Source organism: Microchirus variegatus, assembly GCF_963457635.1.
Source record: "Microchirus variegatus genome assembly, chromosome: 16".
NCBI classification, from domain to species: domain Eukaryota; kingdom Metazoa; phylum Chordata; class Actinopteri; order Pleuronectiformes; family Soleidae; genus Microchirus; species Microchirus variegatus.
The window spans coordinates 2,629,320-2,656,811 of NC_139817.1; the positions used below are offsets into that span (position 1 = coordinate 2,629,320).

Genomic DNA, 27,492 nt, shown 5'->3' on the forward strand with positions numbered 1-27,492 from the left:
ATTAGTAGTCGAGGACGTCGTCGTCGTCTTCCTCCTCCGTGACGTCACTGATCCAGGAGTGATAATCCGCCGTCCCCGTGAAGACGGACGGCTTGTCCGCGTCGCAGCGCTGGCTGCCCCAGGCGAACACGCCAAACAGGAAGTAGGCGCCGCGTTTGCGGCAATACAGAGGAGCTCCGGAGTCGCCCTGCGGAGGGCGAAGGTCAAGCGTCAGTCACAACTGTAGCCCCGCCCCCTCCCCCTTTATCGAAAACTTTAACGAGGCGTTCATTACCGTGCAGGAGGCGGAGCCTGCTGGATGAGCACAAATATGAGAGGCGGCGATGAGACCACTCCCCCACCTGTCCTCGCAGGTCGTCCTGTTCACCCGGGACAGTCCAACGTGGTGGACAGTTTTGGAGTCCAGGTTTCCTAAAGGGGGACAGAGGACACATGTTCTTGTTAGCGTGTCCCTCAAGACGAGACAAGTCCAGATGCGCGAGACACTTTGGACACCGGAGTCACCTGTTGCGTCCGTGGCGCCCCAGCCCGCGGTGAAGCAGCTCCAGCTGTCGTTGAGCTCCTCGTCGTCGTCGGGGAGACACACCGGAGACACGTCGGAGTCTGTGGACAGAGACGGAGGGGGGGGGGGGGGGGGCGGTGGACATATCAGTTCTGTAGCCGCGTCGCCGCGAACATGCAAGAAAGAGGAAGTGTCCGTCCCCAATACGTCCCCCTTAAAATTTCGGCTTGGTTTTGAGCGCCCTCAACCGTAAATTCCCCTCGTTGAGAGAAGTGGTATCGGGACATCACTACATGCTAATTAGCTTAGCGAACGTGCTAACCTACGTCACATGTTGACAATTCTACCGGTGGAGCGCGCTACTGTTTTCATTCAGGAAAAATGCGCTCTTTGGGCGCTCGGCGGGTAGCCGTTCGCTAGCTAGTTAGCTAGCTGCTTTCATAAATGGTCACTTACTTTCTGACATTAGTGTTCAAAGCTCAACGGTCCTTTGGATGTGTATCAAAGCAACATATTCCAACACAATTCGACACTGTAACGTACTAATTTGCGAAAAATATATTAACAACGAAAATGTTCCTCGGCAGATGTGGCCGCCATCTTTGTTAAAAAAATAAGCCGGCTCGCTGAATTCGCAAAGCATCATGGGTAATTTCACCTTCCACTTCTTATTTTAAGCCCACACCAGAGCTGACTACGTTTTGAGGGTTGATTATAAGGGCAAAAATCGCATTTCCCCTTGCTCCTAGCTACACGTGAACGCGCAAAATGTAGGGTTAGGGTAAAAATGTAGGGTTAAGGGGGAAAATGTAGGGTTAGGGGAGGTATTGGGACGGGGCCGAAGTGTCCGTGTTTGCGTTTGTACTGAATCGGGCCGGGACGCTGAGGCGGATCAGGGACAGGTCCGGTTTTGGCGGGAACCCGGAGTCCTGAGGCAGGCTGAGGACCTCGTCCACAGGGATGGTCTGAGACGACGAGAACCGCAGGTTGTGAGCTCCCAGAACCACCAAGTCCTCTTTAGCTCTGCCGGGGGGGGAGAGTCAAGATCAGAGAAAAATGGTGGACGTAAAGTAAAACCCGTTAAACGTGTGGACGCGAGGCCTTACTTGACGTTGCAGTGTTTGGCGGCGAGGACCCAGCGGTGGTGGACGAGGACGCCGCTGCAGTAGTGGCGTCCCTTGGACTGGAGGCTGACCTGCCACGGCCAGAAGTGTGGACACGACTCCGTCACGTTCTCCACGGACAGCTTGCCCGACCTGGACGGCGAGAGAGCGGCGCCGCCCGGAGGCTCGCAGTCGGAGCTCGCCCGGCGGCCGCACTTCTCCTCTGGCGAGGTCGCAATAACGCAGAGGTCAGAGGTCGTTTTTGGGCGAACCGGTTTCGCGAGAATCACAGCGGTCAAACAAACCTTCGTCCTCGACGTCGTCGTCCATGATGTCGTCTGCGAAACACAAGAACACATACGTCACTCGAACGTCTTCCGCCTGCGAAAAAAAAACTCGGGGCGTCTCCGCGGCCGGCGGACTCACTCAGGTGGTTGTACAGCCACTTAGCCTGGAGGTGGAGCTTAGTGTAGACGCCGGGTCGGCCCCCTCGCCCGCAGCCGACGCCCCAACTCACCAACCCGGCCACCTCGTACCTGGTCCCGGTGAAGCAGGACAGAGGACCACCCGAATCCCCCTGAAGGGACAGAGTTGGGAGACAGAAGACGGCTGCAGTCCCTCTGCAGAGGACACTTTTAACGGGACAAAAGGGGATAGGTCACCTGACAGGCGTCGACTCCGCCGCCTTCTTGGCCGGCGCAGAACATGGACTTGCGCATTCTGCCGCTGTAGAACTGGTTACAGACGTCGGGGGGCAGCACAGTCACGTTCACCTCCTGCAGCCGGTTGACGCGAGGACCGTCTGGAGACACACGAGGACACAGAGACAGATGTGGACACGGAGAGGGACGCAGAGACGTGTCGAGGACGCCGGCGTCCACTCACTCTCGCGGGTGGAGCCCCAGCCCGTGATGGTGCACTCCCTGAACAGTGGGAGGGCCTTGGTCCAGAGGTGGATGGGTTTGATGGTCGCCGTGAAGACGAGCGGCCGCTCCAGCTTCAGCAGCGCGACGTCGTTCTCTTTGGTGCGCGAGTTGTAGCCGCGGTGACGGACGATGGAGGCCACGCCCACAATCTGAAAAGCCACAGGTTTCACTTTCACTTTTTCCACTTATCACAATTTCAATTTCCCGGTCGCTCACTTGTTGCCCCGCCTCCTCGGGGTTGTCCAGGTCGTGTTTTCCCGCCACCACGCTCCAGTGCGCCGCCTTTTTGAACCGCTTGAAGCAGTGGGCGGCCGAGACGACCCACAGCGGCCCGACGACGGCGCCGCCGCACGCCGGCATGTCGGCGAAGCGCAGGCACACCTGCCAGGGCCACGAGTGCGCCCACGCCTCCTGACCGCCGATGATACGAGACTCCGCCTCCAGCTCCGGCAGGAAGGAGCGCTTTCCCGCTATGTCTGGGGGTCGACCACCGGGGGGCGCCAGGTCAGGTCAAAGAGAAATAAATAGCGTTTGACTACGTTTTAAACTATATATTATTGTAGAAATAAGACAATGATATTCACCATTACAAAAATACTGCAATAACAATATTAACAGTTATGTTATTGTATTGTAATCTTCAATATTTACCCTATTTATTAAAAAAAAAGTATATTTTTTTCTAATATAAAATGTATTTTTTACAGTAACTTAAGATTTACCTGAATTTTACTCCGTTTTTGTCACGTTTATATAATTGAAAAATCGAACATATTCAAAATATTGACATTAAAATATATGATTTAATTCTAAAATCCCTCAATAATTATTAACTTTTTTTTCCCCTTCTTCCCATGACGTCTTTGAACGCACCTCTGTATCCAAAGAGTCCAGGGATAGCTCCTGGTTCCGGAGAGTCATTGAACGTCTCATTTGTTTGTGTCCGGTTTCCAGCTGAGGACAAAAACTTTTATATTTAATTTATATAAATGAAATACTACATTTCTTTATATAGTGCCTTTAAAAACATGTCACACAAGTACTTAACGGTCCCACCACAGCACTCTGCCAGTAGTAGTATCTCTTAAAAAAGTAAAATTAAACTTCAGGGACAGGAAATGACATCAGCCACGGAGGCTACTGGAAGCTAACAGCAGTTAGCACTCGGAAAAGTGATCATTAGCAGGCTCTAGCAGGCACAGTGTCGTCATTTATAACATGAATCCGCTGGACAGATAAATCCTCTGAGGCTGGAAGTTTGTGGAGAACTCTGCGCTGCACTGTGGAGCCAAGAATAGAACTTTTTGTGGATTTTTCTGGTTTTCGGACACCGTTGCCCTCTTAAAAAGTTGATTTTTGCACAATATGGGACCTTTAAACATAGATTCTGTGCTAATTTACAGCTTTATCTCTGACCCTTTAATATCATTTTGTACTGCATCATTTTTAAAAATACACAAATAATCACAAGCGATGTTAAGTGAATTCAGCTAATTTGTTTGACGACCCTTGAAAACAGCCTCCCGTGGTCCACGTGTGGGTCCTGACCCGGGCTTTGGGAACCAACGCTCCAACAAACCAGGTAAGTTCAGCTCAAACGTGCAACTTTACAGCAACGAATGTTAATATATTCCATGAACTGCACCTTTAAAGACACTCATCATTTGACTGATGTCTGATCCACGTTAATCTGGTCTCACCTGTCTCTGCTGCAGCAGTGTTGTTGTTGTTGTTGTTGTTGGTATTGTTGGTATTGTTGTTGTTGTTGTTGACCTGTGTCTCAGCAGCGTGAGGACACAGGAGACACACGGACAGAAGACAGACCACAGACAGCATCATCATCATCATCATCCTCACGTCTCTCTCACACTCACACACACACTGACTGACTGCAGCTCTTCATCACCTCACCTGTGTGATGATGATGATGATGATGATCGCTCACACCTGCTGTCACTGACGAGGCCGGAGGGGGCGGGGCTTCGGCCTGACTGACTGACTGCAGTTACCGTGGAAACCGGGTAGTTTTGAACCTGTGGTTACTCTGTGGTCTGTGCTGGCGGCCATTTTGAGCTCTTAAAGGACATCTTCTTTATTATCAAGTAGGAATTACCCACAGTTCATAGCATGTGGCTCTACGTATATGTGTATATGTATACACATATACAAGTGTATATATATATATATTTACGTATATATACATATGTATATATACACATATACAAGTGTATATATATATATTTACGTGTATATACTTATATATATACATACGTGTATATATACAAATATACAAGTGTATATATATATATATTTACATGTATATACTTGTATATATATGTACGTATATATATACAAATATGAAAGTGTATATATATACAAATATGAAAGTGTATATATATATATATATTTATGTGTATATACTTGTATATATATACGTACGTATATATACACATATACAAGTGTATATATATATTTACGTGTATATACTTGTATATATGCGTACGTATATATACACATATGCAAGTGTATACATACACAAATGTATATATATATATTTATGTGTATATACAGTATATACTTGCATATATACGTACATATATATATGTGTACATGTATGTATATGTATATGTACATATATACATACTAATGTTTAATTTTGTTCAAATCTTAATAACTTTTGGACTAATCCTCCTAAATGTTACAAACTGGACCTTTAAATCACACACGCGCACACGCGCACACACACAAACACACACACACACACACACACACACACACACACACACACACACACACGTGTGGTGATGATGATGAACGTGGAGCGTCCAGTGGGCGGAGCCTGGTTCCGCTGGTATCAGTGGGCGTGGTTATCTGATGACGAGGATGGTGAATGACGCTGCTGTGATGATGAAGATCCTCCTCCTCCTCCTCCTCCTCGTCGTCCTCGTTCCCGCGCAGGGAGCGCGCAGCGCGGCCGTGGAGGCGTGACGCGCCGGAACCGCATCTCCAGGATGACAGGTAGGTCCGAACCGCGTCCTGCGGTGTTGGCCCGGCTTTGGCTCGGCTCGGCTCGGCGCGGTCCCGTTTCGTTTTCTCTTTTACTATCGTGACACGCTCCGCGGTCGCGTTCGGTTAATCCTCGGTTTGGGCTGCGGTCCATTTCGCTCTCTCTCTCTCTCTCTCTCTGGAGACACGAGCGTCACGCGCCGTCACACTAAACCGAGCCGTGCCGGGTCGTAAAAAAAAAGCGCGGATGCTGCACATCATCATGCCGGGATTAGAGGCAGGATAACTGGGTCAGTGAGGGGAGGCCGAGCCGAGCCGAGCCGAACCAGAGAGAGAGAGAGAGAGAGAGAGAGAGGCCGGGGAGCAGTGCTGGTCCTGAGGAGAGAGAGAGAGAAGATGATGAAGATGAAGATGAAAGAAAAAAGAAAACCTATTTTAAATCAAATAAATAAATAAATAATAATAATGGAGTCGTTTCCCTCTGAGCTTCATCTCAAACCTCCTGATCCTGGATCAGATCTCCTGGATTATCGTTAGCACGTCGTTAACGTAAAAGATGATGAATTGTTAACGATGACTCAGCACAAATCAGTGTTTTCATCAGAAGAACACGAGCCTCAGCGTCTCCAAACGCTGCTGTTTGAAGACTCTGCAGCTCCAACTCCTGCTTTTCCATCAGTGATCGTTACCTGACACCTGATGCTTTTTCAGTACAGATACTAAAACGCGACGTCCACAGAACGCCGGTCACTGATTGGTCAGAGTGTGTCGTCACTGAAGAGTGCGACGTCCGACAAGTTTCTAAGACGACTTGTTTCTAACGACAAACTGTAGATTAAAGTTAGAAAGACTTCAAAATCTACTTAAAACTCCAAATCTACTTATAGTCCCAAAAATCTACTTATAATTTCAAAATCTACTTTAAACTCCGAAATCTACTTAAAGCTCAGAAATCTACTTATAGGGACAAAAATGTACTTATAATTTCTAAATCTTCTTATAATTCCAAAATGTTCTGAAAACTTCAAAATGTACTCAAAACTCCAAAATGTACTTAAAACTCCAAAATCTACTTAAAACTCCAAAATCTACTTAAAACTCCAAAATGTACTTAAAACTCCAAAATCTTCTTAAAACTCCAAAATCTTCTTAAAACTCCAAAATCTACTTAAAACTCCAAAATCTACTTAAAACTCCAAAATGTACTTAAAACTCCAAAATCTTCTTAAAACTCCAAAATCTTCTTAAAACTCCAAAATCTACTTAAAACTCCAAAATCTACTTAAAACTCCAAAATCTACTTAAAACTCCAAAATCTACTTAAAACTCCAAAATCTACTTAAAACTACAAAATCTACTAAAAACTCCAAAATCTTAAAACTCCTAAATCTACTTATAATTTCAAAATAAAAGTCTTTGTGTTGATATATAGTTCCCAATTCTTTGATGCAAAGCTAATATTTAAAAATGTTAAAAAAAAAACATATTGAATATTGAGTCATTATAATTTCTATATTAAGGCTACATTAACATGTGTGTGTGTGTGTGTGTGTGGGGGGGGGGGGGGTAAAACTGTCCCTGGGGTCAAAGGTCAGGATCTGAGGGGGGACATCTGTGACGTCACCCGTTGTCCTCTGTGGTCCTCAGGTCGTCCTCACAGACCCCACGTCCTCTGACGACCATGGACCCGGAGATCCTGCCGGACCCCGGCTCCAGGACCAGGACCAGGACCAGGACCAGGACCAGGACCAGGACCAGGACCAGGACCAGGATGGACCCCCGAACGTTAGCGTGCAGACAAACACTCGGCCTGATCCTGCTGGTGACGTGCACGCTGGTTTCCGTGGCGACGTCGAGTTCACCTGCCGCAGGTGAGAAACGCTGACCTCTGCAGGCCTAACAGAGGCGCTGACCTCTGACCTCTGACCTCTGTGTCACAGCAGCTCGTGTCCAATCAGTGCAGGGGTCAGGGGGGTCAAAGGTCGAGGCAGTGCATCATGGGAGAAGAAGGAACCGCGGGCTTAGAAGGGAAGTGTGGGTGTTTGAGGTGCTGAGTGTGCTGTGAGCGCCCCCTATATGTGAGAAAGACGCTTAATCTCAGTAAAAATATCTACTGAAACATGCGATATCCTAAGTATATATATAATTATATGTATATATATATATAATATCTCACTGTAAGGCAGCTTTTCCCTAACAGGAAACGCTCTCTCACACCAAACCTCTTTGAGAAAATGCGCCCCCATGCGCTAAAAACACTGATTTTCTCTATGGGATTTGGTGTGTGGGAGTGTGTGTGTGTGCGGCTGACGACGCTAACGCTAACTGGACAAGTCTCGACTAAGTGCGACGTAAAGCAATAAACGCGCTCTTAAGACGTCGCGGGACTTAATCTGACGTGGATTAAACGAGATTAGGCTTTTGTCGAGTGCTTTTAAAGTCGCGTTTTCACCGCAATCCAGGAACTGTCGTCGCTTTAAAAGATTAGATATATGAAACGGGTCGTGATGATCGATCGACATTTCCTCCACATCTATCTATCTATCTATCTATCTATCTATCTATCTATCTATCTATCTATCTATCTATCTATCTATCTATCTATCTATCTATCTATCTATCTATCTATCTATCTATCTATCTATCTATCGTTCGTCCCTCTGTGTGTTTGAGGGCGTTGTCTGTTGAATGCCAATGACTCGTCTCCATTCGGCACGTGACGCTGCCGCAAAGCACGGCGTCGCCACGGCAACAAGGCTCCAGATGAAAGAGACCCAGTCAAGGCTGAGTGTGTGTGTGTGTGTGTGACCAAAAGACAAATAGGTTTAAAGTGACTGCAGCAAGAAACAGAGGAGGAGTTAAACCTCAGTCTGTGTTGTGATATAATATTCTGTACATGCTGTGTGTGTGTGTGTGTGTGTGTGTGTAGGCTAGTGGCAAAATCTGCAATATACTATATAAAATCCTATTATCCTCTTAAATATGTGCTTATTAACGTACGAGCACTTCCTGTGTCCACTCTCGGTCCACTTCTAAAAATTGGATTATTAGTGCACACTTAATTTCTGCTGCCAGTAGGTGGCGCTGTTAGCTGTGTCAATGTGTAAACCACTAGGTATCCTTCGGCCTAGTTTGGACTCTATTCCCCAGGATCCATATATTTACGACAATATATCATAGCATCATTGTGAAAGAATCCGAGACCTCTCTTTGGTCATAGTCCTCGGATTTGGTCAGGGTCCACTTGTTCAGGGTCTTCAGATTTGGTCAGGGTCCTCTTGTTGGTCAGGGTCTTGTTCTTTGGTCAGGGTCTTCAGATTTGGTCAGGGTCTTCAGATTTGGTCAGGGTCCTCTTGTTGGTCAGGCTTCTCTTGTTCAGAGTCATGTTCTTTGGTCAGGGTCTTCAGATTTGGTCAGGCTTCTCTTGTTCAGGGTCTTGTTCTTTGGTCTGGTCCTCAGATTTAGTTCGGCTTCTCTCTTTGTTCAGGGTCTTGTTCTTCGATCAGGATCTTCTCTTGGCTCAGAGTCCTCTCCTCGATTCTGTCTCTCTGGTTCTTCTCCCACAGGTGGGCTGGACCTCAACAGGACGATGGAGCCCTTGTCACCTCCGTCAACATCACCACCACCCTCTTCGTCAACCGACAGTCCGCCCTATGACTCTGGTTACCCTGGTAATGGTGGTGGCGCAGGTGGACGTCAGGAGGACTTGGACTCTGGTGCTCAAGGAATCCACCTCCTCCTGAGACCCCCTGACTACCTGTCCCCCAGTCTCCCCCCACCACTCCCCCCTCACACCCAGACCATCATCACCCCTCCTCCCTCCTGGGAGCAGGGCCCTTCCCTGGAGGAGGCCTGGGGCTCTGGGGACTACCTGGAGACTCTGTCCTTCATGGTGCCTGACGGTGAGGAGCTAGCACTGGCCACGTCGCTGCCCAGCCACCCCTACGACGATGATGCCGTTGGGGACTGGGTCTCCTATGACACCGCCTTCCCTGCCCGCCCCAGTCTCCCCCTCTCCACCCCTCTCCCCCTCTCACCCTCCTCCTCCACTCCCAGCTTCCCCCTTCATACTCGTCCGACCCATCCGGACGTCTTCCCCACTTGGGACGAGGACTATGACCTAGAGGATATGAGGCCTTTGGAGCCGACAGAAGTGCTGCTGCCAGACATGAACAGTCTGGAGTACTACAGCAACCTGGTGGCCAAGGAGAGAGAGAGGGAACGAAAGAAGGAGCTTGAGAGGGAGAGGGAGAGGGAGAGGGAAAGAGACCAGGATCAGGTCAACCAGACAACACAACCTCAACCCCCACCTCCATTTCCATCCCCAAGCTCGAGTTCTCCTCCAGATCAGAAACCCGAGCATCCTCTGGCGGGGCCAACGCCTCCCCTAACCCTCTCGCCAACCATCACCGGTGAGAAGAAACCACCTGCTCCAGCAACCACCTTCAAACCCGTCTCCACCCCTCCCACTGTTCCAAAACCTAAAGACCACATTCCGGTCTCTGGCAGATACCCTCACCGCCCCCCGTCCAACACCACCGGCCGGGTATCTCCACCTCCCCCGCTGGGGCCGCCCACCCGTCCTGACAAACCAGAGAGTCCTGCGGTGGTGACAGAAAAACCAGCACAGGCTCCACCAACGAAGATGACCACCAAGCCGACCACCACCACGACCACCAAGTCGACCACCACCACCACCATGACCAAGGCCACCACCACTACCCAACTCACGGCCATCAGCCTGACCAGAGCGCCCCCTGTCACCACACCTAGAGTGGCGCAGACCCCGCCCACCCGGCAGTACTTGTGTAACATCACCAAGCCAGAGATGTACCTGGTCAGAGTAGGTAAGACATGTCCGCGTCACGTGATGGGACGAGTTTCTGAATGACCTTCGTTAACCTGAGTGTGTTTGAATCTGTCCAGTCAGCTCCAAAGGCTCCATGTCGGGTTTCAGTCAAGTCCGGGATCTTCTGAAGAGAGAGTTCAACCGAACTGTGGAGCTTCAGGTGAATATACGCTTTGAACCTTTGACGTGGACGGACATTGACTTTCTGTCCTACGACTGACAGCTTGTCCGTCTTATTCTCAGTTCCTCAGATCTCCGTCCAGCTTCGCCTTTCGCGTCGTATCGGGACCGCTGGTGTTCACCGCCATTGCCGTAATCAACGCTCTGCGCCAGCCTCCGCGCTCCCTCGGCCTGGTGCCCTCGGTGTCGACGCTCTACTCCGTGCCCGACCTCAGGTTCCAGATCCACTCTGTGCTGCAGTTCGTCCCCGCCCACGTCGACGTCCGAGTCTGCAACTTCAGCGAACGGGTGGAGAGAGGGCTGATGATGGCGTACGCCGAGACACAGAGGCGGTCACATGAGACGGGAAACATCACCATACAGGTAAGGGTGTTACCTGTGATCTAAAAGTACGACATCCAATACCGATATTGGTATTACAAAATCTGGGAAATCTGATCCAGTGATTTTGACCAATACCGATACTCAGTTTTGTATCTTCCTGTCCACGTCTTGTCCAGCTGTTGAACATCACCGTGTCCCGGCTCACCTCTGAGCAGAAGGTTCCAGTCGACATCTCGTTTGCTGTGCGTGATGGGCGGGGCTATGTCCCAGGGTCAGAGGTCAGCGAACACCTGAGGAAGCTCAGCGTGGTGGAGTTCAGCTTCCTCGTGGGGTTTCCCGTCCTTCAGATCGCAGAACGTACGTTTGTTGGCAATTAAATTCTCCTTTGCACGTCGTGTGCGTTTAAAACATGTTGATGTGATGATGTAGCGTGTGCTAACCATGTTGGCGTGTCCTCGTCCGCAGCCTTCCACTACCCGGAGCTGAACACGTCTCACCAGCTGCGCTCCACCTGGGTCCGTACAGGTGAGAACTCTTCAGACATAAGACAAATGGACAGGACAGGGTGCTAATCTTAGCTTTAGCATTAGCTTGATGATACTGACATGGGTAATCATGTGTCCTCTCAGTTCTTCTGGGTGTCCAGGATCAGCTCGTGGCTCAGAGAAGCTTTAAAGCTCACCTGGAAAGACGCCTGGCTCTGCTGCTGGAGGAGGGCCTGCAGGAGGCTAGCAGGAGGCGCTGGAGAAGAGCAACAGCAGTGGGCAACAGTAGCCTGCAGGTAACACCGTAAACCTTTCTGGTATCGCGATCCACACAGCGCTGCGTTTCACTGACCTTTTCTGTCTTTAGGTGGTGCGGGTTGTGAAGATGTCAGGCGCACAGCACCCCCTGGAGGTCTTTTATTTTGTGGAGGGTCCAAGAGGCGAGCGAGTCCCAGCTGAGACGACGGCCGCCACCTTGAATCACCTGGACCTGCAGAGAGCTGCCATTGTCCTGGGACACAGGATCCAGAGACCGCTGGCCCAACGTGAGTCGCTAACGTGTTGTAATGTGATTGATTAGAATATGGTCCTGACTGTCCCTCACCTGTCTCTCTTTCTTGCGTCCAGCCGTGGAGACGATGTCTGTCCCTCCAGCAGAGACTCAGAGCAGCAGCATCTGGCTGATTGTGGGAGTGGTTGTCCCCGTCCTGCTCGCCGTCTTCATCATCATCATCCTTTACTGGAAACTCTGCGGCTCAGAGAAACTTGAGTTCCAACCGGACGCCATTAACACGATCCAGCAGAGACAGAAGGTCAGGGGTCAAAAGGAAACCGTCCTCCGTTAGCTAATGGACGTGTCCTTTGTTAGCTTACAGACAAGTCGTCAGTTTACAGATATGTCCCGTTAGCTCATACATGTTGTTTGTAAGTTGACAGACTTGTCCTCTATTGTCCTCTGCTAACTCCTAGTTAGCTAACAAACGTGTCCTCTCTTAGCTTCAGGCTCCTAGCGTGAAGGGCTTTGACTTTGCAAAGCTCCACCTCGGTCAGCACAGTAAAGACGACATCATGGTGATCCAGGAACCGGGGCCGCTGCCTGCCCCCGCCAAAGAGGCCACGCCCTCTGATGGCGGCGACCTCAACACTCCCAAATCCAAAGGATCGTCCACTAAGGCGGGCCGGTCCGGCCGCCGCAGGGGAAGGTCAGACATGTTTTGTTGTTGTTTTGTCTGTGATTGTCCACCGCTGTCGGTGTTTACAACTCAAACGTCTCCTCTCAGGCTCAGCCCATCAGACGGTGACTCATTAGGTAGTGACCAATCCAGCGGCAGAGAGTCAGCAGAGGAGAGCACCAGACCTGTGGCCACACCCAGTGAAGTTAAACAACACAGGAAGACGCCTAAAAATGGTGAGTAACGTGGAATCCATAGCTGTGTTATTGATTGATTGACATTGAGCTCCAGGGTTTGACGATACCTGTGTTCTTCTGTTTCATGTCTCTGGAATAAAAGGGAGGAGCAAGATAGGTATGTTTACCTTCCATCATCACCACCACCATCATCACCATCACCCGTGTCTGAGGTAAAACACAGTTCTCTTCCTCCGGCAGCTCACTCGGGCAGCGGTCCAGACGAGCTTCTGTCCTCGTCCTCCATCTTTGACCACGTCGACCGTCTCTCGCGAGGCTCGTCCGACGGCACCCGGCGGCAGGCCAACAAGGTGCAGCTGATCGCCATGCAGCCGCGGCCCAGTCCGCCGCCGCAGCAACAGTTGCCGCCGCAGCAACAGTTGCCGCCGCAGCTGAGCCCCACGCTCACAGAGAAGGTCAACACAGAGGTGAGACGATCGCGGATGTGAAAAACTCTATTCACCCTCAGGACGTCTGACGTGTCGCGGTCCTCTGTCCTTCTGCAGGTGGCGCTCAGACACAAGTCAGAGATCGAGCATCACAGGAACAAACTCAGACAGCGCGCTAAGAGACGCGGTCAGTGCGAGTTTCCCTCGATGGACGACATCATGGATGCCTTCGGAGATGGACCGGTCCAGAGTGAGGTGGCACAGCGACTCTACAGCTCCGCCCATGACCACATGGACTGTATTCTGCAGGCTGACGCCCACTCCCCACCCACCTTCTGCGAATCCAGGAAGAGGTTAGTGAGACCAGGCCACGAGAAGGTAAAACTGAAGACCTTTTTCTTGGTGACAAATCTGTTAGTGTTTGTCCTTCCAGGGGTAGACGCTCTCCTCACGGTCGTCGCGCTCACCCAGGACCTGGAAGTCTTCCTGACACCGACAGAGATAGACTGCTCACTGATCAGAACGCCACCTACAGGAAATACCCCGGACTCAACAACGTGGCGTACATGGTGAGACAGAACGTGACGATAGGTCCAGTGAACCCAAGTCGGAACTCGGAACTCGAAAGTTTGAACTGCCGATCAAAGCTCCAAACATCTTTATTCAATCTTGTCTCTTACAGTCAGATCCAGACCTTCCTCCAGATCAAGGCAGTCCGTCCCCGACTGACGAGGTGTTCGACTCGGCCCCGGCCCCTCCGCCCTACATGCCCCCCCAGCCGTCCATCGAGGAGGCCCGGCAGCAGATGCACTCCCTCCTGGATGATGCTTTCGCCCTGGTGTCGCCATCCTCACAAGGCAGCGCCGGGGTGAGCGGGGTAAGCCCTGCCTTGCCCAGTCCCTCCCCTCTGGCCTGCCCCCTGGGCAGACAGTGGAACCCTTACCCAGCTGCCCACTCCCACAGCCCCTTTTCTGCAGTGAGTGTGTCAGACTGCAGCTGAGGCCCAAACCTTCAGTCATGAATTATTCTTCAGGTCTCATTGTTATTCTCTTCTTCTCCCTGCAGAGATACGCAGAGCTGGGAATGTCTCCGACATCAATCCAGGGTCTCCTGCAAAGGTCAGTGCTTCTAAAACCATGTCCAGGTCTGGACCTGAATTAGCCCTGACACTTTTTGTGTTTCCTCCAGGCAGGGCCTGAGCTCAGGAGGGTACATCTCCACTGGAGATCGGCTGCAGGAGTCAGTTTACTCCAACAGGGGGCAATACGAAGACCCTCCCTCCTCCTCCAGACCAAGACCTGTAGGGGGCAGCACAGGTAAAGCCGTCTGGACATCTATGGTGGAACCACCTTGTAATTCCATCATGTAGGGGGCAGTGGTTGACTTTGTCCATTGAATGTTTACCCCCAGGTGCGCAGCTCCACCACCTCACACAGGTGGGTCTATCCAGTCAGATCAGGGCTTACCCCGTGGTGGGTCGCAGCATGTCTGGCCCCACTGGATCAAGCTGGAACCAGCAGCACTCAGACCAGGACCTATCCAGACCTGGAGACAGCAGAGAGAGCGTAAGAGTCCGCTGTGAAGGGTGTATGATAATGTGTTTGTGTGGGAACAAACAAGTCCATGTTTGGGTTGGTCCTGATCAGACTCTGGGTGACTTTGTACAAATCAAACTGATGTCCGATGTCCTGTATCTGGATTTATTTTCTGGCCTTATCTTCACCGTCAGGCCCACGGTTGGCGTAGTGGTTACCACTCTTGCCTTTGCAGCAAGAGGACCCAGGTTCCTGGGTTCGAGCCCAACTCGGAACAACTTCGGAACAAGGGCCTTTCTGCAAGGAGTTTGCATGTTCTCCCCGTGTGTGCGCTGGGTTTTCTCCTGGTTCTCACAGTCCAAAAACATGGAATATGGGGATTAGGGTGAATTGGGCACTCTAAATTGACCGTAGGTGTGAGTGAATGGTTGTTTGTCTCTATATGTGGCCCTGCGATGGACTGGCGAACTGTCCAGGATGTACCCCGCCTATCGCCCAATGTCAGCTGAGATGGGCACAGCACCCCCCGCGATGGATAAAGCAGTAGATAATGGATGGGTGGATGGATATTCACCGTCTCTTCTTTCTCTCCACAGGTGCTGTCATTCCCCGAGTTCTCCTCCTCCTCGGTTTTCCAGATGCCCAGCTCCTCCTTGCGGGACCCATCAGCGCCACCCCTCCTCCTGACTTCTCCCACTCCTGAATACCCAGCGGAGGACGCCTCGCCCTCGGCCCACACATCTGCCTCACTTATCAAGGCCATCAGAGAGGAGCTACGTCGTCTGGCCCAGAAACAAGCTGCTGTGACCAGCTACTCTTAGACTGGCCTGGAATTGTTCGGGTCAGGACAAGGCTGGCCGCAACCCGGGGATTTTATTGAAACCAGTCAGAGCATGTGAGGATCCTCAGTCTGGATTCGATTCGAGCAGATCTACATCTGTGTCACTAAGTCCAAAATTAACTCGCCTGTCTCTTAACTGAAAGACCCCCCCGGGTACTTTACAGGGTTCCGTCTGCCCATTTTCTCTGTCAGTCATATTCAGATCAGCGTTTTCATTGAACAGGAGTGGGGCTTTTCACGTTTCCACTGAAGTGCTTCCAAGACTGGAATGTCCCTCCTAGAGTCATGCTTTCTGAATGTGGGGTGTTGGTGGTCCCTCCAGACCTTCTGGAGTCAATCACACTTGATGGAGTTCTGGAGCAGAATTTACTTCCTGTAGTCCTGGATGGATATGTCTCTTCTGGATTCCTAGAGTGGAAGTGTCACTCCTGGTCTCCTGGAGTTGAAGGTCCCCCCTAGGTCTTCTGGAGTCAGTGGTCCTTCCTGGACTCCTGGAGTGGATGGTTCCTGCTTAGCTCCTGGAGTGGATGGTCTGTAATGGTCCATCCTAAACCTTCTAGTGTGAATCATATCTTCTGAAGCTCTGGTTTGGACAGTCTCTCCTGAATCTCTGGTTTGGATCATCCCTCCAGGATTCCTGATTTGGATCATCCCTCTGGGGGTTCTGGTCAGGATTGTGCCTCTGGAACTTCTGTGGTGCTAACCATCAGCCTCATGCTCATCATCATCATTTTACTCACTAACCACCTGTTGCCTTCCACACCTCCATCAGCCAATGGGAATCAGGTCTCTTTTCACAAACCACATTGATGAGGTCTTTGCACTGTCGACAGCAGGTGGCGGCGTTCAGTTCCTAAAAGCAAAGGGACAAAAAGAGGAAGAAGTATATATAAATATCTATGAGAATGAATATAAATATACTGTATGTAAAGAGATAGAATACAATGAGCACAATATTAATGTCAGAGTTATTATCGCAGTATTGAGATGTTACTTATTTTTATCGCTTATATCCGAAAGTAACTTTATTTTAACGAGAAAAGACCAAACTACTGTTCGTTCGATGGTTGTTTCCTCTTGTGTTCGCGTTGGCTGTAGATTTTCCCGCCGTCTTCTGTTTCTTCCGTAGAGATGTCGCTTAGCGTGGCTGCGCACTTTTGCGTGTTTATGTATCAGTGGCAATGAGAAAGAAAAAAGAATCGCATCGGTATATATATATATCGCGCTTTATGTCACCGATTTGTCGCACTCATCGGGTCAGCGACGGAACGCCGAGTCCGTCAGACGACGGGTGCGGGAAAAAGGCGGGAAACGGTCGCTCAAGCAGACACTATTAGTTGACACAGCAGTGCCCCCCGGTGGCTGTGATAGATGTTGCGCACAACATGTTTGGTTTGACTGTTTCCCGTCGCAGCTGTTTTCCTGTCCGAGGCTCCGACAGGGTTTGTTTATCGTCTCCAGCATGTCCGACTCCGTCTGAGGCTATTAGCTGCTCGTGTTGTCCGTGTTAGCATGCTGCTGCTAAGAAGATATTTAAAGAAAAAACAAAACAAAAAAAACAACAGCGTTTATAGAAGTGAAGAGTGAGCTGAGTGATTAATGTCACAGTGCCATGAAACCATCCTTCATCCAAACAACCCCCACACTCCGTCTTTTTTTACGATATTTTTGACGACGTAAGAAGAACGTGGATGTGATGTGTTGAATAGATAAGAATATTTAGACGATGTTTTATTTGCGAACTCTTCCGACTTTGGACTCGACGCGCAACCGATTTGCGACCGCGCGCCCGTCGGTCACGCTGTAGGGGGCGTGGCCACGCTCCCACTGGATCACATGGTGCTAATTCAAGGACTTTCAAGGAAGCGCGAGAGGAGAATTAAAAAAAAAAAAACCTCAACGTTTTCCTCAGTGTTTTCCTCGATGTTCTGTGTTCGAGCCAGCGGACGGACAGTCACGTGACCGGTGACCCGTCGCGGGGCGGATGTTCGACTCGTGACAGAACGCGAGGTCCAGACCGGAGTGACTCACCCGATCGCGACGTTCCGAACTCTCAGTTTCGCCGCTAACCAAACGCCCGCGCGCCCCGCCTGCAGAAACATTCCTAACACTCCCGACTGGCAGCTTTACCGAGTCCACGTCAGAACCAGGGTCCAGGTGTGATCCAGGTGCAGCAGCAGCAGTCCCCCCACACCCCCGTCCCCCCGGCGTGGACAGTGGGACACCGGCGACGCGTGAACACTGCCAGCAGCATCACCTGTCCACCGGGTGTCTCACGACGGGACATTTTTTGGACCAATCGGCGCGCGACAAAAACGCGGAAAAAAAAACGCTCGGATCCAACGTTTTCACGTTTGTCATAAATCTGATGTTTAATAATTTGAGTCTGTACGGAGGATCGTTGATGCCAGAAAAAAAATGTTTAAAGTTTTGACTTAATAAGTAAAAAAGAATAAATATATGTCATTTATTACACTGTTGTTTGGTCTCGTGCTCAAAGGGAAACGTATATTATTATCATGAATTCATAAATATAACTATATAAAAGTATTATTGTATTGAATGTTATTCACTGTGTCAACAAACGCCTCTGTTGATGTCCCTGACAATCCGTGCTTGACGCTAAGCCCCGCCCCCCTCCTCCCCGGCGACACACTTCCTGGTTTACCTGTGCAGGTGAACACCATCGCGGAAGCAGCAGCGGAAGCAGCAGATGAGGACCGAGTGTTAAACGTGAACGCGGACCATGAAAACAGACGAGTTCAATCATTAACCAGGTGAGTTTTTTTTTTTTTAATATCATGACGTTGTGTTCCCGCCGCCACGCGACGTCATTTCGGACGTTTCCGGCATTTCCGGCGTCCGCGTGCAGACCCCCGGGGGGGGGGGGGGCTAGCCGCCTTCCTCCCCACCGAACTCCGTTCACTTTTCGGTCAATTTAACGGTTCCTACGCTCCGTGACGTAAAAACTTAGCCGAACACGTCGACGTTCGCTCAGGGGCGACGTGACAGAGATTCCCGGTGTGTTCGGCTGTGACTTATCGGCCTCATTTAAACCCCAGTTTCAGTCAAAACTTGTTTGTTGATCCGTCTCCAGTGTAATCACATTTATACAAACAAAGTGCTCGTTGCTTCAGGATGTTTTTTTATTAAAAAAATAGTCAAATCAAGTCTCGTGCAGTCTGTGGGTAAACAACAGCTTAGAGAGTTAAATAGTTTTTTTATGGGTTTGGGTTTTGGTTTAGTTTCCTTGTTTGTCCACTCACTAACCTGACACCAAAACAACATGATTTAAATAGATTTTTACTGCGGGTTTAATGTGTATGTGTGTATGTATATGTATGTGTATATATGTATGCATATATATACATAAATGTGTGTATGTGTATATATGTATGTATATATATATATATATAAATGTGTGTATGTGTATATATGTATGTATATATACATAAATGTGTGTATGCGTATATTTATACATAAATGTGAGGATGTGTATGTATGTATATATATATATACATAAATGTGTGTATGTGTATATATATATATATATATATATATACACACAGATGTATATATAAGTATATATATAAAAGTATATATTTACACGTGTGTGTGTATATATATATACTTTTATATAAACGTGTGTGTGTATATATATATACATATATATACACGTGTATGTATATATATACATGTATAGAACTTTTGTGATATATATATATATATATATATATATATATAAGTATATTTACACCTGTGTGTGAATATATATACTTGTATATACACGTGTGTGTGTATATATAAGTATATATACACGTGTGTGTATATATATACTTGTATATACACGTGTGTGTGTATATATAAGTATATATATATACACGTGTGTGTGTATATATAAGTATATATATATACACGTGTGTGTGAATATATATATACCTGTATATACACGTGTGTGTATATATATATATACATATAATGAACTTTTGTGATGTTGATATTTGCCGATGAACGCGGTTCAGTTTCACGCAAACGCAGCGTTCGCGCGCTCCGCAGACGCCCGGCGACATGAGAAGACGAGAGGGCGCCATGAACGACAACATGAAGACGCAGCTGGTGAGCGCCATCCACCTGCAGGAGGTGGAACTGCACCCGAGGCCCGCCGACGACAAGCAGGCCGTGGTGGACCACAGCGGCGGCGGCGGCGACGACGGTGAGTCTGCGTGTGCCGCGTAGATGCGAATAATCACAACCTCTTGGCGCGGTCGCTCGCCACAAGGTGGCAGCAGCACTTGACTGTGTGTGTGTGTGTGCGTGTGTGTGTGTGTGTGCTTCAGCTGATCCCACGTACACGGTGGAGGACGCCGTGGAAACTATCGGCTTTGGTCGGTTTCACGTCCTGCTCTTCGTCATCATGGGGAGTTCAAATGTGAGTTCCTCTCTCTCACACACACACATACGCACACACACACACACACATACGCACACACACACACACGTGTTTGCACAGCTATTCTGCTGTGGAGTCTGCTTTGGTTAAACAAAGACTGATCCCTAACCTTAACCACACCCAGCTAACGCTTAACCACAGTTCCTAACTCCCTCACAAATGAGGTTCTGCCTCATTAGGACCAGGTTTTGGTCTCCATGAGGTGATGGCGCTCATACGTCTGCTTGTGTTGTTGTTGTTGTGTGTAGATCATAGAGGCCATGGAGATCATGCTGCTGGCCGTCGTTTCGCCCGAGATCCGCTGCGAGTGGCGTCTGGGTGACTGGCAGGTCGCCCTCGTCTCCACGGTGAGGTCCAACAAAACCCCCCCCCCCCCCTTAAAACCTGCCTTTGTGGGGACGTTTTGTCTGGTTTAGGGTAAGGGTGTGTCACCAGGAAACATGAGGTTTTTTAAAATAGGTTTTTGATGATAACGTGAGTGTGTGTGTGTGTTCTCTCACAGATGGTGTTTCTTGGTTTCATGCTCTTCGGCGCTCTCGGAGGATACGTATCTGACAGATACGGACGCTGGAAGGTGAAACGCTGTTGTCACGCTGCATATATATATATATATATATATATTGTATGCATATATGTGTGTATGTATGTATATGTGTGTGTGTATATCAATCAATCTTTTGTGTATCAATCAATCTTTATATATATATGTGTGTGTGTATATATATACGTGTATGTATTTATGTGTATATATATATGTATATATGTGCGTATATGTATAGTACATGTGTGTATTAGCGATCGATGGCTAATGTCGATCGTTTTGTCCATATGCATGTATATATATATATTGTATGTATATGTATGTATATATATATTTGTATGTATGTATATGTATATGTATGTACATATATATTTGTATGTATGTATATGTATATGTATGTACATATATATTTGTATGTGTATATATATATTTGTATGTGTATATATATGTATATATATATATGTATATATATATATACGTGTATGTATATATGTATGTATATATATATACGTGTATGTATATATGTATGTATATATATATATACGTGTATGTATATATGTATGTATATATATATATACGTGTATGTATATATGTATGTATATACGTGTATGTATATATGCGCATATATGTACAGTATATGTGTGTATTAGCGATCGATCGCTAATAACGATCGTTTTGTCCATATGTATGTATATATATATATATATTGTATGTATGTATATGTATGTATATATATATATTGTATGTATATGTATGTATATATATATATTGTATGTATATGTATGTATATATATATATTGTATGTATATGTATGTATATATATATATATATTGTATATATATTTACGTGTATATATATATATATATACGTGTATGTATTTATGTATATATGTGAGTATATGAACAGTGTGTATGAGCGATCGGTCGCTAATATCGATCCTTTTGTCCATAAAATGTTGAAAAATTTCGATGTTAATGGTTTCTTTGTTTCTTGGAACAAAGAAACCAGAAAACAATGTGTGTGTATCTTGACACTTTACTGTGTGTGTGTGTGTGTGTGTGTGTGTGTGTGTGTGTGTAACCAGGTTGTGTGCGGGGGCTTCGTGTGGAGCGCCTACTTCTCTTTCCTCACGTCCTTTGCGCCGACGTACGGTTGGTTCATCTTCCTGCGCAGCATGGTGGGCTGTGGGGTCGCAGGAGTGTCACAGGGGTCAGAGGTCACACACTCACACACACACACACACACACATACACACAGAACTCTTTCCTGAAGCTATATTTAGCGGTAATTAAAAGATATAGTTGTATAATGTAAACAGTAGCGGGCCCAGGGTATAGCCTTGTGGAGTCCCACTTCCGACAGGTGTACTGTGAACTGCAGGAACACAGGAGCTGATCCAGCTGTTTCTATATAACATTTAATTTATCATATATACTTAATAACACTCATTATATACAGTGATACTTTATCATATATAACACATGAATATAAACCTTTCAGATTCGTGTTGAAGACAGAGTTCATCCCAGCCAAATATCGCGCCTATCTTCTTCCTCTGGCCTCGGTGAGTCCGACTTGACTTTACTTTACGTCGCGATGCTGCTCTGATGTCGTGATGATGTCGTACGTGCGGCAGATCTCCCAGCATGCTCTCTGTCTTTGGGTCAGATCTTCTGGATGATCGGCTCCATGCTCATCATCGTCCTGGGGATGGTGGTGGTGCCAACCATGGGCTGGAGGTGGATGATCCGGATCTCCGTGGCCCCGAGCGTCCTCCTCATCTTCCTCTTCAAGGTCTGAGTTTTTTTTTTTATTTTGGACCAAAAAAATGTTTTGAATTTTTTTTCAAATTTTGGACAATACAGTATAGTATGACGTCTTTTTCAAATTTTGGACCAAAAAAAAATTTTTCGAAAAAAAATTCAAATTTTGGACGACATAGTATTGTATGATGTTTTTCTCAAATTTTGGACCATTTTTTTTCTCGAAAAAATTTTGGACGACATAGTACTGTGACATTTTTATCACATTTCGGACGATTTAGTATAGTATGACTTTTTTTTTCTTTTTTTTTAATTTTAGGCCAAAACATTTTTTTCAAAAAAATTGTCAAATTGGACGACATAGTATAGTATGGTGTTTTTTTTAAAATTTTGGACCATTTTTTTTTTGTTTGTTTTAATTGTCAAATTTTTTTACGACATAGTATAGTATGACATTTTTGTCAAATTTTGGACCAAAAAATTTTTTCCAAAATTTTTTTCAACATTTGGACAATATAGTATAATATGAAGTTTTTTCCAAATTTTGGACCAAAACATTTTTTTTCGAAAAAATTTTCAAATTTTGGACGACATAGTATAGAATGGTGTTTTTTTCAAATTTTGGACCATTTTTTTTTTTTTTGTTTTAATTGTCGAATTTTTTTACGACATAGTATAGTATGACATTTATGTCAAATTTTGGACCAAAATTTTTTTTCCAAAAAAAATTTCAAAATTTGGACAATATAGTATAATACGACGTTTTTTCCAAATTTTGGACCAAAAAATTTTTTTTCTAAAAATTGTACAATTTTGGACGACATAGTTTTGTATGTTTTTTTTTCAAATTTTGGACCATTTTTTTTTCTCGAAAAAATTTGGACGACATAGCACTGTATGACATTTTTGTCACATTTTGGACGACATAGTATAGTATGACTTTTTATTTTATTTTTTTATTTTGGGCCAAAAAATTTTTTTCAAAAAAAGTACGGAAAAAATGGAACGGTTTGGTCCAGGACTATTCCAAATGGAAACACAAAAGATTACGTACCGTTCAGTTGGGTGGAAACCTTGTCTGATCCATGTTTAAAGGACTTTTTGGGGCTTAAGACCTGGTTTTAGGTGTGTGTTGATTTGATCGATGGTTGTTTGTTTCAGTTTATCCCAGAATCGGCTCGCTACAACGTGTCGGCGGGCAAAGTGGACGAGGCCCTGAAAGATCTGCAGTGGATCGCAAACATGAACCGAGTGCCGCTCCCCGCGGGACGACTCGTGGAGGGGGCCGAGGTACGCGTTTGTTTATTTGTGGAGACGGTTTGCGGTCACATGACGTGGTAAACGCTTACGGCGACATGTTCACCGGTGCTGTCGATCGAGGACAACTCTCCCTCCGTTTTTTTCTGAAATCTTTTAACGACGATAAAATCATCGGCCGCTCCTCTGTGTTTTTGTCAGTCAGTGCAAACAGCTGCAGTTAGCTGTGTTCACCAGCAGAGTGTGCTGTTGTTACTCACAGAAATGTGAACCCAGAGCCACTTTCAGACTCTAATGAGCCTGAAAACTTGAGACATATTCACTTAAAATTAGTTTTTCTTAACTTAATTTAGCTGATTTTAAGAATTTAAACCTTTAATAGGTAATAGGCTACATGCACAATGGAACTTCCGCCTAGCAACCGTGGCTTCCGGTGAGCTTGGCTGCTTCCAGTAGGTCGTGTTGTCGTTGCGATTTCCCCAGAGACGCTAGTAGAGTCATAGAGTCGATTTTATTTTCGAAATAATTAGCGGATTTCCAATACGAGAGAACGCCAACTGGACATTATTGTGTAAAATCGTCTTGGTACAATAGTACGATAAACGTTCATAGGTGTGCGAACCGAATGGATGGTGAGGGTACGATAACCGTCTCCCTTGTCCGCTAATTTTTACGAATAAAATTGTCTATACGTGCTAGCACTTCACTAGCATCTCCGGTAAATCACAACGACAACGCGACCTACCGGAAGCCACGGTTGCTAGGCGGAAGTTCCATTGTCCACGTAGCCTATTAAAGCTTAAAATAAGCTGTAGTGTCATTATTTGTCTATGTCTGTGACACACGAGTTCCCCTAGAGGGCAGCATTAGTCGCATGAAACCGCGTTTGTGTTTCAGGAATCTCGAGGCAGCTGGAGGACACTTCTCAGTCCGTCGCTCAGACGAACGTCCCTGCTGCTCTGGTACACATGGTAATGTTGTGTTTGTTTATACACGATAGCAAAGTCATGCTAACTTTGTTTACTGTACTTCCCGCACTTTTCTTACGTCTTCGTAAAACCTCGCCTCCGACCTTTTTTTGCGTCCCGTCAGGTTCGTGGCGTCCTTCTCTTACTACGGCTCGGTGCTGGGCAGCTCGGAGCTGCTGGAGAAGAACCTGCTGTGCGTGACGGACGCCGACCGCGACCACCAGGTGAAGCACCTGCACGAGGACGGCCTGTGCTACTGCATCCCCTTCGCCTTCGCCGACTACCAGACGCTGCTCATCAGCTGCCTCGGAGAGTTCGCCCGTGAGTCGGTCGCCGTCTTCCGACGCTGACGTGGTTCTGGTCTCGCTCAGGTCTCACATTTGCGTCCCCCCCCCCCCCTCTTCCCTTCCCTTCAGTGATCCCGTTAAACATCTGCCTGCTGAACGTGTGCGGACGCCGGAAGACGCTGACCGTGGTGCAGCTGATGGCGGCCATTTTGTTCATGCTGATCAGCATCTGCACCACCATGTGAGAACTTCAGACCGCTTGGTCCACTTCACTTTTAGGAAAAAAACCCTGGTCTGGTACAGGTTTATGAGGTCCAGACCGTTGTACACTCTTAGAAATAAAAATGCTAAGTAGAACCATATAAGGTTCTTCGGCTTGTCCTCATAGGAGAACCCTTTTTGGCTCCATGTAGAATCTTTTTATAAAGGTTCCACCTGGAACCCTTTTGGAGGGTTCCACCAAGAACCCTTTTAAAACCCTTTATTCGGGAAAGGGGTTTTAAAGGGTTCTGTGGATCAAAATAGTTCTTACTGGAACCACCAGTTACTTGTTACCAAGAACCCTTGAAAAACCCTTTCTTCGGGAAAGGGTTTTCAGGTTCCAGGTAGAACCTCGGCCCTTGTAGAAGAACCCTTTTGGAACCCTTATTTCTAAGAGTGTAGGACCAGCTTCAGATGAGCCAAGTTCTTGTTTATCAGGACTTCAAATTCCCATTTGTACAACATTTTTACGTCCACCTGTCCCAAACGTGATCTCCGTCACTGCCCGACATACCTCGTTACGGTATGGACGTTACGCAATACGTCCTCTAGAGGGCAGTGTCGAGTTACAGGCGTCAACGACCGTGGAGACCATTTTTAGAGAGTGTTTTATTGTGCTTTACCCGCAGAAACACAAGCGTACTTCGTGGCGGTGGATTATAAGACCACTGATGTTAGTCGTACCATTGATTACGTTTGTCCACCGCGACGTTTGACAACTTGCTTTGTCGGATAATCCCTCAAATTAAACAAGCCGCGTCACTAAAGACTCTTCTCGGCTGTTTTCCTGACTGATTAGAGTACTGACTCTATACCGCCCCCTTGATTTCTGGTGGTATTGCTCCATGTTTGCGTCGTCTGACTGTGACCAGGTTTATGAGGACCTTGTTTTTCGTCCTCTCTCCAGGTTTGGCTTCACCGTGCTGCTCTTCCTCCTCCGCTCTCTGGTTTCCATGAACTTTAACGTGGTCTACATTTACACGGCAGAGGTTCGTCCACGCCGCTTTTCTACTGAACTGGTTTTTCGGATTCTCAGGTGGTGATGATGATGGACGTTTGTCGTTTGTTGTTTTTCCTGTTCCTCCTCAGGTGTATCCGACCGTGGCTCGGTCTCTGGGGATGGGCTTCTGTACGTCGTTCAGTCGTATCGGAGGAATGATCGCGCCGTTTATCGCGCAGGTGAGCGTCCGGTCGGACTTGTTTTTCTCGCGCTCGGTTTGTTTACATACTTCGTCAAAAGTCGGATAAACACGCGGCTCAAGTTGAAGTTTTTCAACTTGAGCCAAGAATGTGGCCAAGAAATCGCTTTCAACTCTATTGACCGTCTTAGTCGGACTACGACCGTAGCCTGATTAAACCGTGCATGTAAACGTTACTGACTGCGAGGCGTTCAGGTGTCTGCCGTGTGTAACGCCGTGTTGCCTTCAGGTGCTGATGTCTCAGTCGGTGATTCTGGCTCTCAGCCCGTTCGCTGTGAGCTGCGTCATCTGCGCTCTGGGAAACTTTCTACTCCCGATAGAGACTAAAGGGCGCGCCCTGCTGGTGAGTGTCATTCTACACTTTGAACAAACTGTATTTTTATTTTTTTAATCCTTAACATTAATTTTCTTTCCTTATTTTTTTTCCCCCCCAGCAAAAATCTTGACCCCAAACGAGACGTCTTCACCGATTGTTCAGGTCACATGTGCAAACATAATGAACGTTATTAATATTAAGTGTTTATTAGTTCTTTTTTTATATACATATAGAAATTAGTTAATTTATTTATTAATGAGAATAGAGAACGCAGCTATCTGCGGTTTACTTTTTCATAAATCTTTGTTTAAATAGCGCTATATTCTAAACTAGAGGCTAGTTCTTCTTTCACTTTATCCCCCGTCCCTCCGAAAAAGACAGGGAAGGGAGCGCTAATGAGAGCAACGAACAATGTTAGCCATTATAGCTAAAATGTAGCTAAATGACAGTCAACAGTTAGCTAAAATCATAGCTAAAGGCTACCCAGAGGATACTTAGAAGGCTAGCTAAAATTTAGCCAAGACCTAGCTTAAAAGGTAAGCTAGGAGTTAGCATTTCAGCAGGAGCAGCATTTTTACATTTTGTACTGTTACAAACTTCATGACCACGATGTCCTTGTGTATTAAAATGACGAAACGTCGTGTTTGTAGATCGTTTGGGTTTTTAGTTTATCGGACGTTTAGATTTTTACGGGTAAAAGAAAAGCTGTGATTTGCTGAATGTTTACACAAATGTTGAATTCCGATGTTTAAGGGAAAGACAAAACTATTCATTAAAAAAATAAAAGTCAAATGTTTGTCATTTGTTTCTTTACCTACGCAAACTATATTACGTTTATTTAGCGATTAAGCGCCACCTACTGTCTCTGTACTGTTTAGCTCTGCTGGTTTGTTTACTTTTGT

General features: G+C 47.0%; 3 protein-coding genes across 3 annotated transcripts; 2 read left to right on the forward strand and 1 right to left on the reverse strand.

Annotated features, from left to right (window-relative positions):
* Nucleotide 1: 1 nt before the first annotated feature.
* On the reverse strand, nucleotides 2-4,598 carry ovch1 (ovochymase 1; the record flags this gene model as incomplete). The annotated part of the gene is made up of 12 exons (XM_083902845.1): nucleotides 2-187; nucleotides 275-411; nucleotides 505-603; nucleotides 1,368-1,525; nucleotides 1,609-1,828; nucleotides 1,911-1,943; nucleotides 2,032-2,182; nucleotides 2,268-2,407; nucleotides 2,491-2,680; nucleotides 2,748-3,007; nucleotides 3,405-3,485; nucleotides 4,541-4,598. The coding sequence occupies 12 exons, from the start codon at nucleotides 4,596-4,598 to the stop codon at nucleotides 2-4; spliced, it is 1,713 nt and encodes a 570-aa protein (XP_083758971.1).
* A 2,710-nt stretch (nucleotides 4,599-7,308) lies between these two features.
* LOC310938353 (UPF0606 protein KIAA1549) lies at nucleotides 7,309-15,528 on the forward strand (the record flags this gene model as incomplete). Its single annotated transcript, XM_083902846.1, has 19 exons — nucleotides 7,309-7,408; nucleotides 9,104-10,384; nucleotides 10,464-10,546; nucleotides 10,630-10,929; nucleotides 11,067-11,247; nucleotides 11,356-11,415; nucleotides 11,520-11,671; nucleotides 11,743-11,920; nucleotides 12,003-12,187; nucleotides 12,372-12,577; nucleotides 12,656-12,783; nucleotides 12,985-13,199; nucleotides 13,290-13,525; nucleotides 13,606-13,741; nucleotides 13,855-14,148; nucleotides 14,238-14,294; nucleotides 14,365-14,488; nucleotides 14,583-14,737; nucleotides 15,304-15,528. The coding sequence occupies 19 exons, from the start codon at nucleotides 7,309-7,311 to the stop codon at nucleotides 15,526-15,528; spliced, it is 4,296 nt and encodes a 1,431-aa protein (XP_083758972.1).
* A 4,109-nt stretch (nucleotides 15,529-19,637) lies between these two features.
* svopl (SVOP-like) lies at nucleotides 19,638-26,720 on the forward strand (the record flags this gene model as incomplete). The annotated part of the gene is made up of 15 exons (XM_083902847.1): nucleotides 19,638-19,761; nucleotides 19,886-19,977; nucleotides 20,247-20,345; nucleotides 20,501-20,572; nucleotides 21,624-21,748; nucleotides 22,040-22,103; nucleotides 22,208-22,333; nucleotides 23,464-23,592; nucleotides 24,457-24,530; nucleotides 24,652-24,848; nucleotides 24,944-25,055; nucleotides 25,983-26,064; nucleotides 26,165-26,254; nucleotides 26,504-26,617; nucleotides 26,709-26,720. 15 exons carry the CDS (start codon nucleotides 19,638-19,640, stop codon nucleotides 26,718-26,720), a joined length of 1,512 nt encoding a protein of 503 aa, XP_083758973.1.
* Between the last annotated feature and the right edge of the window lie 772 nt (nucleotides 26,721-27,492).